The 16131-nt window shown below is 33.6% G+C and overlaps 1 protein-coding gene across 1 annotated transcript in view; it reads right to left on the reverse strand.

Moving 5' to 3' along the window:
- The window catches only part of LOC107593074 (R3H domain-containing protein 1-like), a 39193-nt gene that overhangs the window by 4698 nt on the left and 18364 nt on the right, over nucleotides 1-16131 (reverse strand). The window contains exons 15-24 of the mRNA XM_016282658.1: nucleotides 12437-12688; nucleotides 12114-12277; nucleotides 10486-10566; nucleotides 7181-7423; nucleotides 6986-7103; nucleotides 3919-4073; nucleotides 3685-3836; nucleotides 3481-3584; nucleotides 1108-1256; nucleotides 871-1026 (exon numbers count right to left, since the gene is read on the reverse strand). Of these exons, the coding sequence (XP_016138144.1) occupies nucleotides 871-1026; nucleotides 1108-1256; nucleotides 3481-3584; nucleotides 3685-3836; nucleotides 3919-4073; nucleotides 6986-7103; nucleotides 7181-7423; nucleotides 10486-10566; nucleotides 12114-12277; nucleotides 12437-12688 (1574 nt within the window). The remainder of the gene's footprint in view (nucleotides 1-870; nucleotides 1027-1107; nucleotides 1257-3480; nucleotides 3585-3684; nucleotides 3837-3918; nucleotides 4074-6985; nucleotides 7104-7180; nucleotides 7424-10485; nucleotides 10567-12113; nucleotides 12278-12436; nucleotides 12689-16131) is intronic.

Below are 16131 nucleotides of genomic sequence, written 5' to 3' on the forward strand. Positions count from 1 at the left end.
CTGTTATTTTGACAGGAAAATACAACAAAGAATATGGTTTACACGTAGCGCGTCGATTCAGCGTGGTATGTAAGACTCTCGCTCTCTCTCTTTGCATGTGTGAGAAACACAGCGCTATGAGTAAAGCGACGGCGAGTCGTGCGCCTTCACACTAGTTTACGGTACGTCAAATACAGGGGCACTGCGTGCTACATACTGTGCATCTATTGAGTACATGACATGATCCATTGAGCGTATCCAAATAGTACAGATCGCTTGACGGAGAGCGAAACTCAAGCACTCAGTCAGCGTGTTTATCGAGTGAAAATCTGTGTTGAACGCCTCTCACACACATACTGGCTTGTAAAATCTAAGAATTTATTAGCCAATGGCTAATGTTAGACATTATTTAGTCGCCCAGAGTAAAATTTAGTCGCATATGCGAGTGACTTACTCGGAATGTAGAGGGTTGGCCACTGATGTCACATGGACTGTTTTACCGATGTCCTTGCTACGTTTCTGTCTGGGAACATTTCAGTTGCGTTGCGGTCTATGCAGGGTCTCACATTTCATCAAAAATATCTTAATTCGTGTTCCAAAGATGAACGAAGGTCTTACGGGTTTGAAACGACATGGGGGTGAGTAATTAATGACAGAATTTTCATTTTGGGGTGAACTAACCCTTTAAAATGTGTCAGAAATATATAAAAATATACCAAATATATACCCAATACATACCATAAATATGCAAGATGTACCAAAAAACCTTAATTATACCGGAAATATACCAAAAATATATAAAGATGTGCAAAACTGTAATAAAAGTACCAGAAATTTGCCAAGAATACCAAAATGTACCAAAAAGAGATCAAAATTTATATACACTCCGACTGGCTCACCTTGGCCTGGAGCGTACGGGCGGGACAACTGAGGCATGATGGGAAAGGGGGCGTGGCCAGGACGAGGCCCCTTCATATTGGCCAGATGGGCGGGAGCAGGCGATTGAGCCGGAGAGGGGGAGGGGCTTAGCAGCTGCTGTGGATTATTCTAGAAAGCGAGAGAGAAAGGTTACGAATGTTGCGTCACGTGAGAATGAGGTCACATGGGACGTGATGCAGGTGTTTGTACCCGTGTGGTGTCCTGTGGCAGCAGGTCGCAGTGTTTGTAGTAACGGGTGGGTTTCCAGTGCGGTGGGGACGGGGCTCTGGGCTGCTGGCTGGGAGGAACTCTCAACTGCATCATCACCACTCCACCAGCAGGGGGCGGCGGAGGCACAGCTGAAAATCACCATGCATACTTCAGATTTCAGTACGTACTTGCACGAGATGGAAATGTATTAAAATATATAAAGCGTATAATTAAAAATATAAGATACAAGATATGCATTGTAAAAAAATTATTAATAATATTACTAAATTATGGATTGCACTTAAATAGAACAGGAATGTTTTAAAATAAATTATGTTTAATAAAAATATAAGATATAAAATATAAGACATGCATTAGAAACATAAAAAAATGAAAAAAATATTACATGTAATTTGAAATTATGGATTGTTGCGCAACAAAATGCATATCAAAAATTGTAAAAATGTTAACTACAATTTTTCAAACTACATATACAGTTAATACATTTATTTCATTTCATCACAATTAATAATTTAATATTAAAAATATAGTATTAAGATCTACTATTTTTATAACTTTTCAATGATCTGTTACCTTTTTTAACAACAGTATGATTTCCATTTGTTATTTAATATAATTAATTTGTTAATAAATAAATAGTAATAAACAATAGATTGTAATAAAATACAAACGTTTTAAAATGAAAAACTAAATTGTATAATGTATTTACACGTTTAAATGTAAATGAAAACAGTAATGGTTTTAAAATGTTATATATAATAGTAATATTTAGACAGTGCTTTATATGATGAAAACAGTATTATACTATATTTTATATATATATATATATATATATATATTAATACATTTGTCTATTAACACTGATTAAATTCAATCATTAGTCAAATGGATTCATTAAAACAATTATACTTCACATTGTTCACTTATTTTTTAATATTATTGTATCTCGTATAGTACTGTTGCACACATATAGCAGTATTATTCTTATTAACCTTTAGAGTTGTAAATCTTCACTACTGCAGACATATATCATCACTGGTGTTATAAATACAATGTTGCAACTGAATTATTCAATAACAGACAAAAACGATGTACCGTTACACACAATGCACACACACACCGGCCAATTAAAGTGCTTTATTAAACAGTGAAAGGTCAAAGAGTGTGTGGATCTCGCCTCTTCCTCATTAAAAACACCCTCTTCTTCAGCAACATAATCATCACCTCATCCACACACACACAAACGCACACACACCAGCTGAGCGTCCATTAACACTGAGGTTTATTTAAATAAACATTGATTGTTCTCGCTGCTTCTCAAAGGCATGAGGAGCTCTTCACAAACACCATAAGGCACGAGCACAAACCAGAATTGTAAACAACATTTAATTAAACGGCTACGTAAAACATTTTGAAAATGAGAAATATACTGCTCAAAGCTCATTATATGTGCTCAACTTATTAACCGAGAGACGTGCAAAGACTTGATATCGAATTAAAAAAATACCTGCCGTTAGTAAATGGCGCAGAGCTATATACATTAACCTTTAGACACGAGTTTCAGTTTTCATCATTAAAAAAAAATTGTTTACACACGGATGACCTCAATAAATTATTAAGAGAAAAAGATTACTATTAAGAAAAAGAAACTTAAGAAAAAAAAATCTTGTGACCACTGAATATTATTTTGAATATTTGTACTATTTTTTTTATATAGTTCATATTTAGTCATTTATTTTCAATTTAAATTATGGATACTGCATTTTCTGGAATATAACCCATTTTGTATTTTTATTATCTATCCATCCATCCCTCTCTACATATATATTTTACTATCTTTTTCTGATTATATACCAATGTGTGTGTTTTTTTTGACCCAGTGCATTTTATAGTCAAGTGCGACTTATCTGCGAAAATATTTTAGTTAAGAAAAATAAGCCCAGTGTCATAAAAAAAGTGTGTGTGTGTGTGTGTGTATATATGTATCTATCTATCTATATCTATATATATATACATACATATACACACTGTATATATATTACTTAAAAATTATAAAGGAAAATAATGAATATTAAAATTGCAAATATATATAAAATTTTAATTTAAAGTATAATTATTGTAATATTTAAACTTTGTATTTTGAAAAAAGTATATATATATAATTTAATTATATGTTATTACATTTTTTTATTTCTTTATTTTAAATTTATGCATAATTAGGCATTGAAAAAATATACCTTTTAAAATTCCAATGCATTATGGTTCAAGTCTATATTTTATTAATTTTTTTCATGCACTCAGGCTTATTACTTTTTCTAGTTGTTTTGTGATTGGTCGACAAGGCTGTCATACCTGTGCACTGCTGGCCTGTGATTGGCTGAGAACCGCAGGGGGAGGGCGGTCGGGGAAACTGCATCTGCTCTGAACCCAGCGGAGGGAGGAAACCAACTGTCGAGCTGTACGATCACAGGAAGTTCACATGAGACACAAATCAAGCTCAATCACAATCACATTCAGCGATGCTTTAATCTGATTGGCTGGACACACGTGTGTTACCTGGTGCTAGAGTGTTGCGTTGGCGGCATCATGCTGTAATACACCTGCATGCTGGCGGAGGGCGCTGGCGCCTGATTGGTCTGTCCCTGCAGCACGATCTGTTGCTGATAGGCTGCCTGAGGAACACTCTGAGAACCCTGCTGCACAGACACCTGCCGAACGCACACGTCACCTCATCAAAATCACTCTCAGATACCCAAAAACATTAAGAGACATGCAAAACGCTGCACTCACCTGATACGGAGGCATTGTGGGATACTGCACCATCACGCTCTGAATCTGATTGGCCATTCCGCCCTGAGAGCCGATCAGCGATTGGTTCTGAGTCTGCTGAATTCCCATCATGCCCTGGTAACTGGGGGGTTGAGCGGGCATGACCGTCTGGAAACCTGGAAACACATTAAGACAGCAACTTATTAGCATAAACAACAGCCAACGACGAACAAACAACATCTGGGAGCAAAACATTAACGAAAAAAAGTGAAAAAACAGAGATTTACGCAACATTAAAGCTGTAAACAACTTTTAATATCGCAGTTTAATTATGAAAAGATTCAAATACGTGAAATGAAGTAAAAGACAGTGTGAATATGAGTGGGAACAGATGGGCGTCTCAGAGCGGTTGTGAGGAAACAGCAGGCATTCTGAGGAAAAACAGTTGCTGACTAAGGACTGTGGAATCAAATGCGTTTTGTGGCACATTAAGTAGCAAGAATATTAGATACGCAAGTTTGTGATGTCTGTGAAATTGGTGGAAATTATAAGAAAAATCATTTATTTATTCTGCTTTTTCCAGAAAATCAGTTATGATGACTGGATTAATGTTATTATCCATGAGCCAGACTGATAAGGTTTATAATGATCTGTTTATAAATACTACTACTAATAATAATACGTATAAATAACATAGTAGAAATAATATTATTGCAATATTTAATAAAAAAACAACTTGGTAATATTTAATAAATAGATTTTTAATGATTGGCTTGAATGAATGAATGAATGAATGAATAAATAAACACTGTATTATTGTTGTACTTAATATTTAATGATTTAATTATGTTTATTAAATATGAAATGCAATAAACATTTAATATAAAAAGTTGAATATGTAATATATACAAATAAAATCTATACTGTAATATGGGTTTATACATAATAATAATAATATAAAGTGTATCATATTATTTGGTATTAATTTAATAATTTCTTAATATTTAATAATGTTGACTAAATATTACACTTAATAAATGAATACTAAATATCTAATAATACTGAAAACATATATAAAACACAGTGTATAATATAATGCATAGGTTTATTATAATAATAATAATAATATCTATAAAATGTATTTATTTGAATGCTAGCAGGGTTTTTGTGCAGATTGGGATCTATACGGTGGACCATGGCAGACCATCTAAATAAGAATAAGAATACAAAAATATATTATATTGGCATTCATTATTTAATGTAATAATATTTAATAACATTTATTAAATATATTTAATGAATACTATATATTTAGTAATGTCATATATTTTGTATTAATTCAATATATATTTAATAAACGGGAATGAATTTCGAGCGGGGACGGTGTATTTTTTATTATCTATAATATTAATTATTTTTTGTTATAGAAGGCTAGCAGGGATTTTGTGTGGACTGTGATCTATATACGGTGACAGACCATCTGAACTCCAGTGATTCTTCATTCCTCTCCAACTTCTGCTCTCATCAGATCCAGTACAGATGAACGGATGGCTTGTTCTCTCCAGTGTGTGTGTGTGTGTGTGTTTGAGTACACAGCTATTTTTACCTGCCCTTGCAAGGCCAAAGTGAAGAGAATAAAAGCCTGTCGATTTAGACCATACAAGCCCCACACACTCACGCTCCTGTGAAATGGGGTCTTTCAATGTCACTGTTGACAAGATTTTTTTCCTCTTCACACACACACACACACACACACACACACACACACACACACACACACAGCAACTCTGCATCCTCTTTTCTATTTCTTTCATTTTTTCCCAGTTCTTACAGACTAAAAACAAGGCGCAAAGCAGATAAAACCTCACCCGTAAAAGAAACTAAAAGCCCAATTTTATTTCTAACCACAGTTGTGCATTTCCAGAAGGAAATATGAGTGATGTCGCCCACGCAGCACTTACCCACATGCATGGTTTGCCATGGTGTTGCTATGTGGTTGCTAAGGCACTCTGAGAGCTTATTAGCATGTTTCTATATAATAAAAACTAGTTTAATGATAATTAGCTAAATTAAAAGAAGTTAACTTCTGGAAACATTTATAAAAATAAACTTGTAGAAATTGGCATTCAATACTTTTTTCAACATTGAATTTTTGTGCTACTGCATTTCTTCTCTCCATCTTACATACTTTATTGTACTTTCCTTTTTGTATTTTGCATTTTCCTGCGATGCTAATATGACAATGAATATTTATTTGTTTATTTATACTTTATTAATATATTTATGGTTTGTCATGAATATAGCCTTTGGTAATATGGCAATTCATATTTATTTAGTTTGTTTGTGTATATATATATATATATATATATATATATATATATACACAAAGCTAAACAACATTTTTGTTATTTTATACATCAAGTTAAAGTAATGTTAAAACTAACTCAAATAAATGGTTTTTATTGTACATTTTATTTCTGTTAACATTTATTTTATTTAGAGTAATGGAAATATATTTTAATGGTGTTCATTTTAGTTATAGATTTAGTCTTATTAATATATTTATGGTTTGTCATGAATATAGCCTTTGGTAATATGGCAATTCATATTTATTTAGTTTGTTTGTATATATATATATATATATACTGTTTGTAATGAATACAGCCTTTGTTGATACAGTATTGAATTCGTATTTGTTTGTTTATTTATTTATTTAATTACTGTTCATTATGAATATAGCCTTTGGTGATATGGCAATGAATATTTATCTGTTTGTTCGTTTATTGCTCGTTTGTCATGAATATAGCATTTTGGAAATGAATAATTTATTGATCTGTTTGTTTTCTGCACTCTGGCTCAACCTGATTGATTTTAAATGTGCTTTATGAATATTTTGACATTTTCCAGTACTAAAACTCTGTCAGCAGAACAGTGGGGGTCAGAGTTGAGGAGTGAGGGCTGGGAAAAGAGACCGGTTCACTGTGAGAATGACTACGAATCTCATACAGTGACACGGCCCCGTCTCCCAGCGCTCCAATCAGAAAACCCTGCCAGGAAGTGCCCACTCAGACAGGAAGTGTGTTTGTACCTGTCTGTTGCGGTGGCAGTGTCTGACTCTGGGGGGCGCTGTAGTGTACCGGCGTCACTGCTCTGTAGTGTTGGGTGGAGTGTGAATACTGTCCTGGGGCGCAGTAACACGCCGACACCTGCAGAAACACACACACGTAAACCCTGACCTGTGGTCACATAATGCAGGTCATGTACCATGAACGTGGGTTTGTACCTGCTGCACGGGCTGCTGGACGTATCCGTGCGGCTGCAGGACCGCTTGATTGATGGCTGTGGGATGGGGGTAAGCGTGACCGCTCATGGGCTGTCCCGGCGATGAAAGCATGTAGCCGGTGGGTGGAGGGTTCTGGAGCAGCAGGGATTGTGGGTAGAGGCCCGTGTGGGGGTCCGGAGCGTCACCCGAAGGCTGCCGAATGAGATTCATCTGGCTGAACTGAGCACTTAAACCGTCCTGTTGCTGTTTTAATACACAAGAGAACAGGTCAGATTCAGTTTAAAACACTGAAGCCCAGTTGTCGAGCTAATAACTACTAACTAAATATATATTAAAAAAAATATATATATATATTTTGTGGTAAATAAATGTGGATTTTTTTATTTATACAAATTTGCAAAGTACATGTACAAATAAAATGTGTATATTTAATTTTTTTTATATTTCATAAAAAAGATTTGTTAGGAAATACTAAATATTTTATAATCTACATAATTTTACATTTGATTTTAATACATTCATTTTCTAAAATTAAAAATAACTTATATGCACATATATATATGTATTAAATTAATGTATGCATGCATGTATGTGTATATATATATATATATAAAAAATGTGAAAAAATGGATCGATATGGATGCAAATTATTAATTTTATAATGAATATGTAATTAAAACATTGTGTGAAAAAACTAAACATTACTCTACATTATTTTAAATGTGATTTCACAATACATTATTTAACATTTATATATATTTTTACATATCTGAAAACCAGTTTTCTATTTAAAAAAATAGTTTAAAATGATATATATATATAAAAAAAGTGTTATTCAATTTTATAATAAATATTAATTTGTTAAAACTGGCAGAAAAAATATTTTATAATTTACACTATTATAAATGTTATTTACAGTTATTTTTAAATCTGTGTATATTTATTTTAAAATCCTTTTTTATTTTAATATATATATATGACATTTATTTAACTTTAATTTACTAAATTATGTGAGAAAAAAAATTGAGTGAAACCAACTAAGCTATGTAGGAAATCATTGACTTATGTACTTAAGTAATATTTATTTTTAATATTTTTTAATTACTACTTTTAATACTACTAAAAATTATTTACTCAAGGCCTTGTGGGTGGGAAAAAATAAATCAATAATGTCAAAGTATAAATTTTGAAATCCAAATTAACTTTTTTTTTTCAAATATAAATGTAATTATTTTTACAATCAGTCAATCTCTCTCATTTGAAACCCAACAGTCCGTCTTCATTTGATTATGCAACAAAAGGAGATATTTTTGAAGAAGTGGAAGTGGATCACACACTTTCAAAAACTAAACCAGGGCGTCACATTGAGGACTTTAAGCTTTCAAAACCAGCACAGATCAAAGTCCGGCCCACCATCCACCAAGACCAGAGACCCTGCTGGCATCACAAATGCTACACATCGTTTTATTAAAAAAGTAACAACATCTGGTGCCATTAATTATTGATGTGGTCTGAATTTGTTAAGGAGGGTGTTATATTTGGTGAAAATGGGTCACACCGTAAGAAATGACAGAAGTGACCCAATTAAGTCATGAGCCCCTCCGCCAGGCACAGCCAACTCACATGGGGCTCGTTTCCAAAGTTTGGAGAGATTAATCAATAAAAGTGACAGAAATAAACCACACTTTCTGTGGTACCCTGTGACACACCGAGATCAGAAACTGGATGGCAACAGAATATAGAAAATAAAATTAAAAATGCAAAAATGACAGAGAATTACTGAAAATAGGAAGAAAACAAAAACAAAATATTAAAAGGGCCATATTGTACACTTTAGTAATAATATTTATTTGTATCAAAGTGAGCGTATTAAAATAAAAAATAAAAATAAAAAATTATGAATAATTTTAAATTGTATTATATTATTTTTATTATAAATAATAAAAGAAAATAATAAATACAATTATAAAAAAAATTAAACATTTTAAAATGTAAGAGTTGTGAATATTCTGGTATGTATGCATCGTATGTTTTGGAAGAACAAGAAAAAAATTAAAAAAATAAACTACAAAAAATATAAATGAAATATAAAATGAAATATAAATAAAAATAAAAACAATTTTAAAATGTAAGAGTTGTGAATATTCTGGTATGTATGTATCGTATATTAAACTTTTTTGGAAGAACAAGAAAAATAAAAAAAAAACTACGAACTACAAAAAATATAAATGAAACATAAAATGAAATATAAATAAAAATAAAAACCAATTTTGAAATGTAAGAGTTGTGAATATTCTGGTATGTATCGTATATTAGACTGTTTTGGAAGAACAAGAAAAGCCTAAAAAAATTATAAAATACACTATAATAATAAAATTGTAAATGAAATATAAATTCATTTTTAAAAGTTGTGAATATTATGGTATGTATGTATCGTATATTAGACTGTTTTGGAAGAACAAGAAAAGCCTAAAAAAATTATAAAATACACTATAATAATAAAATTGTAAATGAAATATAAATTCATTTTTAAAAGTTGTGAATATTATGGTATGTATGTATCGTATATTAGACTGTTTTGGAAGAACAAGAAAAGCCTAAAAAAATTATAAAATACACTATAATAATAAAATTGTAAATGAAATATAAATTCATTTTTAAAAGTTGTGAATATTATGGTATGTATGTATCATATATTGAACTCATTTCAAAAGAACAAGAGAAATCTTTCCATGATATAGCCTCTTTAATAAATCGAGGGGAAAAGAGAAAAGAAACGTTTCCAGAAGGACAGTGACGGAGGAGAGAAGTACCACAGTGTATTGTTGAGTGAAAGCACCAGGCAGCAGAGGAGCACAAGAGACCGCAGCAAACTGCACAGGCTGAGCAGACGACTGCAGAGGGGGATGGGATCGGGAAAGGTCCGCGAGCCAGGACTCGAACACGGGACGCCGAAGAGCAATTTAATTATTAATTAAATATAAAATGATATATAAATAAAAATAAAAACAAATTTTAAAATGTAAGAGTTGTGAATATTCTGGTATGTATGTATCGTATATTAGACTGTTTTGGAAGAACAAGAAAAGCCTAAAAAATTATAAAATACACTATAATAATAAAATTGTAAATGAAATATAAATTCATTTTTAAAAGTTGTGAATATTATGGTATGTATGTATCATATATTGAACTCATTTCAAAAGAACAAGAGAAATCTTTCCATGATATAGCTTCTTTAATAAATCGAGGGGAAAAGAGAAAAGAAACGTTTCCAGAAGGACAGTGACGGAGGAGAGAAGTACCACAGTGTATTGTTGAGTGAAAGCACCAGGCAGCAGAGGAGCACAAGAGACCGCAGCAAACTGCACAGGCTGAGCAGACGACTGCAGAGGACAGAGAAGAGAAACACAGACAAAGAAGAAGAGACGATCAAAGACAACCATCAGAGAAACCGCACCGAAGGACAGAACGAATGACAGCTGAAGAGAAATAGTAACCGCTAAAGACAACAAACTATTTCACTAGCGCCATTCACAAGCCAAAAATACAGGGAGAAAAAAAATTATTAAATAACCAATATATTACCAAAACATCAAATAAAAACAACAGTAGTTGACCATTGTGCTGTACAAAAAGACAAAGGATCATTTAGTGAGAGCTTTAAAAAAAATTTTTTTTTTAAAATAAATTCTATTACAAATCGGCAGCCAGTGCAAAGTGTGAGATATTGGGGAAAACGACTAATATGGGATAGACTCGTTCCAATATAAAGAGAATTACAATAGTCAAGTCTAGATGAAATGAACACATGAATAACTCTCAAACTCTGCAAATGTTAAGAAACTCTTAGCCTTACATATCAATCTTAATTGAAAAAATAGATTTAACTACAGGATTTATCTGACATAATAAATACCATTTACCACATATAATATTTGTGTTATGACAGATAATCAATATGATGACCGATACTTTAAATGTATAAATGATAAACAAGGGATGAATGAGAATAATAAACAACATTTTTTGTGCTATTGTATTTTTAAGCATGACTATTGAAACTGAGAGATACTGACAGCCATTTAGAATATTGTTATAGCCCATAACCAATATGATGACTACTATTTTAAATATTGCTTTGACTGTAGATGTTCAAAGATTATTAAATTATAAAAAATTATATATAATTAATCATAAAAGAAAAATATAAGTAAATTCAATTAAGAAATATATATTTGTAAAAACAATTCAACTTAATTAAAAAATAAGAAAAACTAAACTAAATCAAATAACATATTTTGAAAATAAAAATTAAAAATTGTAAAATTATAATAAAAAAATATAGATATAAATATAGATACAGATATAGAATAAAAATACTTTATTACTATGATTATTTAAATATAAAAAAATAAAGAACAATTTGAATAAATGTAATACATTTAAATATAAACATGTTAAAAATAAGATAAATTCAACTAAATAAAAAATAAGAAAAACTAAATGAAATTAACTAAAACAATCATTTAACAGAAAAAATTAAAACTAAAATAAAATAAAAGATAAAAACATTACAAATAATACGATATATTAACCTAAGTTTAAAAAAGGAAAACTAATAAATATAAATTTAATATAAAAATTTAAAATACATTTAAATATAAACATTAAAAATAAGAAATTCAACAAATAATTTTATTTTATTTTATTTAATACAAAATACCTGAAAACACATTAATTAAAATGAATTAAAATTAAATTTAAAATTAAATTAAATTATTTAAATATAAAAGTATTAAAGAAATAGAAAAAGAGCAAGTTAAACAAAATAAACAAAAAACTTAACTCAAATATTTATTTAAATATAAAAACTCCAAAATAATAAGAAAAATGAAACACACACAAAAAAAAAAAAAATAATTTTCCTGACCTGTGCTAGAAGGTGATTGGCTGGCTGAGGTTGAGGGGGAGGAGGAAGAGGCGGAGGAGGAGGGGGCGGATGTAGAGTCATGTGCTGCTGGCCCCGCCCCTGCAGTGATGTCATGGTGGGGTTGTAAACCACCGGACTGCCATCGGGGTTCACAAAAGGCTGACCTGTAGAAGACAAAAACACTCTGAAATCCAACTCTGCATTTACAAACTCGATTTCATTTGCACAACAATGAATTAGTATGAAAAGTTAGTATCGCGAATAAGATCTGATGCAGCACAACCTCCATCCTTTGAAGTAAGTGTTGGTCAGCTGGTACCAACCTGTCTGTGGATTGAGCAGCATGCTGCCCGGGGGGATGGCGGTGCTGTCCACAGGAACGATGTAGAAGCTAGCGTTAGTATTAATGTTAGCGTTAGTAGTCGTGCTCTGAGGGGCTGGGGCCGGAAGAGGGGCCGCGGGGGCCACGGTGAAGCCCCGACTGGGCTGGGGTAGAACGGGGGTGGGTAACGGCAGCTGAGACGGCCGAGAGAGCGACCCGGAAGAGGAACCTACGCTACTAGAAGAGTCTGAACCTGAAGGAGGTGAAGAACGAAAGAGTTTTTACTGCCATATACAAGATAGGAGATGAGGGAATGAATGAAGAATGGCAAAAAAAAGAGATGACAGGAAATTATGTCATAAGAAAGGAAAAATAACCATGCATGGTGGATGAAATAAAAATCAGCCCAAAAAAGATAAATCTGACAAGTTCTTCTCAATATTATTTTCAATAACGAGCATTATTAAATTAATTATTCATTTTTATTATTAATTTGAATAAATCTTTATTACTTTTGCATTAATTTTCATATTCTTTATTTAGATCTATGGTTTTTTATTGATAATTAATATTAATAATTTTATCTACTTTTACTTATCTACTTATTATTATTATTATTGCTACTTCTATTGATTTTTTTACGGATTTATCCAGAATAGTCTGAAAAAGAATCAACCAGCTGAAAATAGCTACGTAAAATAATCTGATTAAAAATGAAATAAAATTTAACAAAATATTGATATGACTGCAAACCACATAAGGGATTTTTTATTAATAAAACAATTAACAAAATAAAAAAACTGTTACTAAATAATTTTTTTTATTAAATAATACAATTTAAATAATAAATACACAATTTCTTATCTGATGTTTATTTCTTGAAGCAACCAAATAAATAAAAATAAAATCCTGATGAAACCCCCGGAAAACAACACCATTTGCAATCATTTGAAGGGCTGTTCAAATGTAACTGGGCAGGAGGAAAGATCCAGCGGTTGCTAACGGAAAAGGAGCATCATTAAATATTAAAAGTGATAAATATATATTGGCGTCGACTCCTTGAGCTTCTAAATGCCAACGCATAAATAACCAATGAACCCTGAGAGCAGACGGCTCTGAATATCAATGTGTTCTCTTCGCTGTTTCTCGATGGACATGAAATGAGTGAAAAGAGGGCAAAGAGATGCTTTCCGCTGCACACATGCATTCTCAATGTACGGCTTGAAGCATGAACAGGAAATGATGCAAACAAAAAAGAAGGTCTTCAAAAGAAAAAAAAAAAAACCGTGAGCATAGCAAAGCAGGACCGGGATGGTGAAAGTAAAAATACACTTGGTGGTATTTGGATACTTAAGACAAACTAGAAAAGATCTAAAAAAATACAATAAAAATGTCTTGATTACTTCAGTAATTCAGAGGTAGGAAACTCTTTATAAACACTGACAGTAATTCCAACATGAACTGTAGTCTGTAACAATTATATTAGCTTTATTTAAAAACCACAGAGATGTAGCGATGCACGATATATCGGCGACTATAATCGGTATGGACGAATATTTAAATTGTTTATTAGAAATTTTAACTTTAAACCATCTGTACCGGTCTGGGCTGCATTTCTCGATAACGATTGATCTTAGCGCTTAAGAGCGTTTTCTACGAGTCAATTTACGATCGTTCGCTATTGTTTCATGTGCGTTTCCCAAAAATGCACTTAACACAATCGCACGTAGCCGTGCTTTAAGTGCTACTTAGGAGTCGCTATCCGTTTGTCAAGTGCTGAAATGTCACCTTATAGAATGGCTTCCGGGTCCAATACATAGCTGGTGCACGTCAGCAAGTCATTGACAGACTTTTCCCAGTCTTTGAAGCATATTTCCTACATTACTTCTTTTATTTATTTATTTAGATCAGTCATTTAATTTAGGTGTGCATTTCTATTTTTTTAATTATTTAATTGATAATAATAAAAAAAAAAAGAGTAACAAAGTGTACAATAAAGTACAATCAAATCCTTATATTATAATCACATTGCACTTGAATAAAGTTAAAGGTGTAATCTGCCGATTGTCCTGCAGGTGACTGCATAAATCTGTCTTCTTACGATGCACTTAAGGCTTTACGATTACTCCAGAGCACTCGTAGATCTATGATGATTTTCAAGTGCTACTTAAAGGGATAGTTCACCCAAAAATTAAAATTTGATGTTTATCTGCTTACCCCCAGGGCATCCAAGATGTAGGTGACTTTGTTTCTGCAGTAGAACACATTTGATGATTTTTAAGTCCAACCGTTGCAGTCTATCAGTCTTATAATGCATGGCAATGGTAACAAAATCTATGAGTGTAAAAAAACATGCACAGACAAATCCAAATTAAACCCTGCGGCTCGTGACGACACATTGATGTCCTAAGACACAAAACGATCGGTTTGTGCCAGAAACCGAACAGTATTTATATAATTTTTTACCTCTAATACACCACTATGTCCAACTGTCTTTGTGCCCACGCACGGCTTCCGGTGCGTGAGGTGTGTACGCGCTCTGGCGTAGTTTACGTTAATGGTGTTGTCGCGGGAGGAGCAAACGACAGACACAGTGGGTGTGGCATCAGGCCTCGGAGAGGCTTTTATTAACAGAAAATAAACAGTGTCCAGAAAAAAGGGAATCAAGTGTCCAAAATAAACAGGGGATCTGGTGTCCTCGTCGTGCTGCGGGGTTCGTGAATGGAAGGGCAGTGGTCAGGAAGCAAGGGTCCAGGTAAGGGGCGGAGTCCGGCGGCCGCACGCGCTCCCATCTCCGGTCCGGGGCGCGAGGGGCGGCGGCTTCTATCAGCGGCTTCGTCCTTCTCTCTGCCCACGGCGCTTGAAGGGACTAGACGGCCCAGCATCCTTGCCCAACGGCCGTGTAAAGGGTGCGGTTCTCGTCCGGACTGCGGGTCGGGCAGCTCACGACTCTGGCGGCATGAGAGTCCCTCTATGCACCCCTCCTGGACCCACGAGGACACCAGCGTGCATGCACGGGGAAGAGACCGGTCTCCCGAGGAGAGGCGCGCTCGGCATTTAAACAGCGGCGGTGATGAGGCTCCATTCGGTTCAGGTGTGCCCCATCACACGTCGCCAGCCCTGGCTATTTCAGCGCCCCTCCTCTCACACGCACCCACTCATGTCGGGAGCCTGGCGAAGGGCGGCGATTAAGGGACGGGGTGATGCTGATAATTAGGGGGAGGCAGCCGACTCGTCACAGTGTGTTGAAATCCAGCCGAGGAGCAATCAACCATAACTTCAGGCGAGCAGGCTCAGAAGTTGGGAATACGTGGAAAGTCACCACTCCCGAATGAGTTGGCGCGAGAGAACGTAATCTTTTAGTTTTAAGTCGGTTTGAACAATCCGGATAAGCACAAGTAAGTACCATTTGATTAGCCGTCATACCTACAATAACTGTGCACTGTGTAAACAATGAGTGACGTACACGCGCAAGAGATCGGAAGCAGTGCGCAGGCACAAAGACAGTTGGACATAGTGGTGTATTAGAGGTAAAAAATGATATAAATACTATTCGGTTTCTGGCACAAACAGATCGTTTCTTGTCTTAGGACATCAATGTGTCATCACGAGCCGCAGGGTTTAATTTGGATTTATCTGTTCATGTTTTTTTTACTCTCATACATTTTGTTACCATTGCCATGCATTATACGACTG

The sequence above is a fragment of the Sinocyclocheilus grahami genome, unplaced genomic scaffold, assembly GCF_001515645.1.
Source record: "Sinocyclocheilus grahami isolate Dianchi unplaced genomic scaffold, SAMN03320097.WGS_v1.1 scaffold163.1, whole genome shotgun sequence".
In the NCBI taxonomy this organism is placed as follows: Eukaryota; Metazoa; Chordata; class Actinopteri; order Cypriniformes; family Cyprinidae; genus Sinocyclocheilus; species Sinocyclocheilus grahami.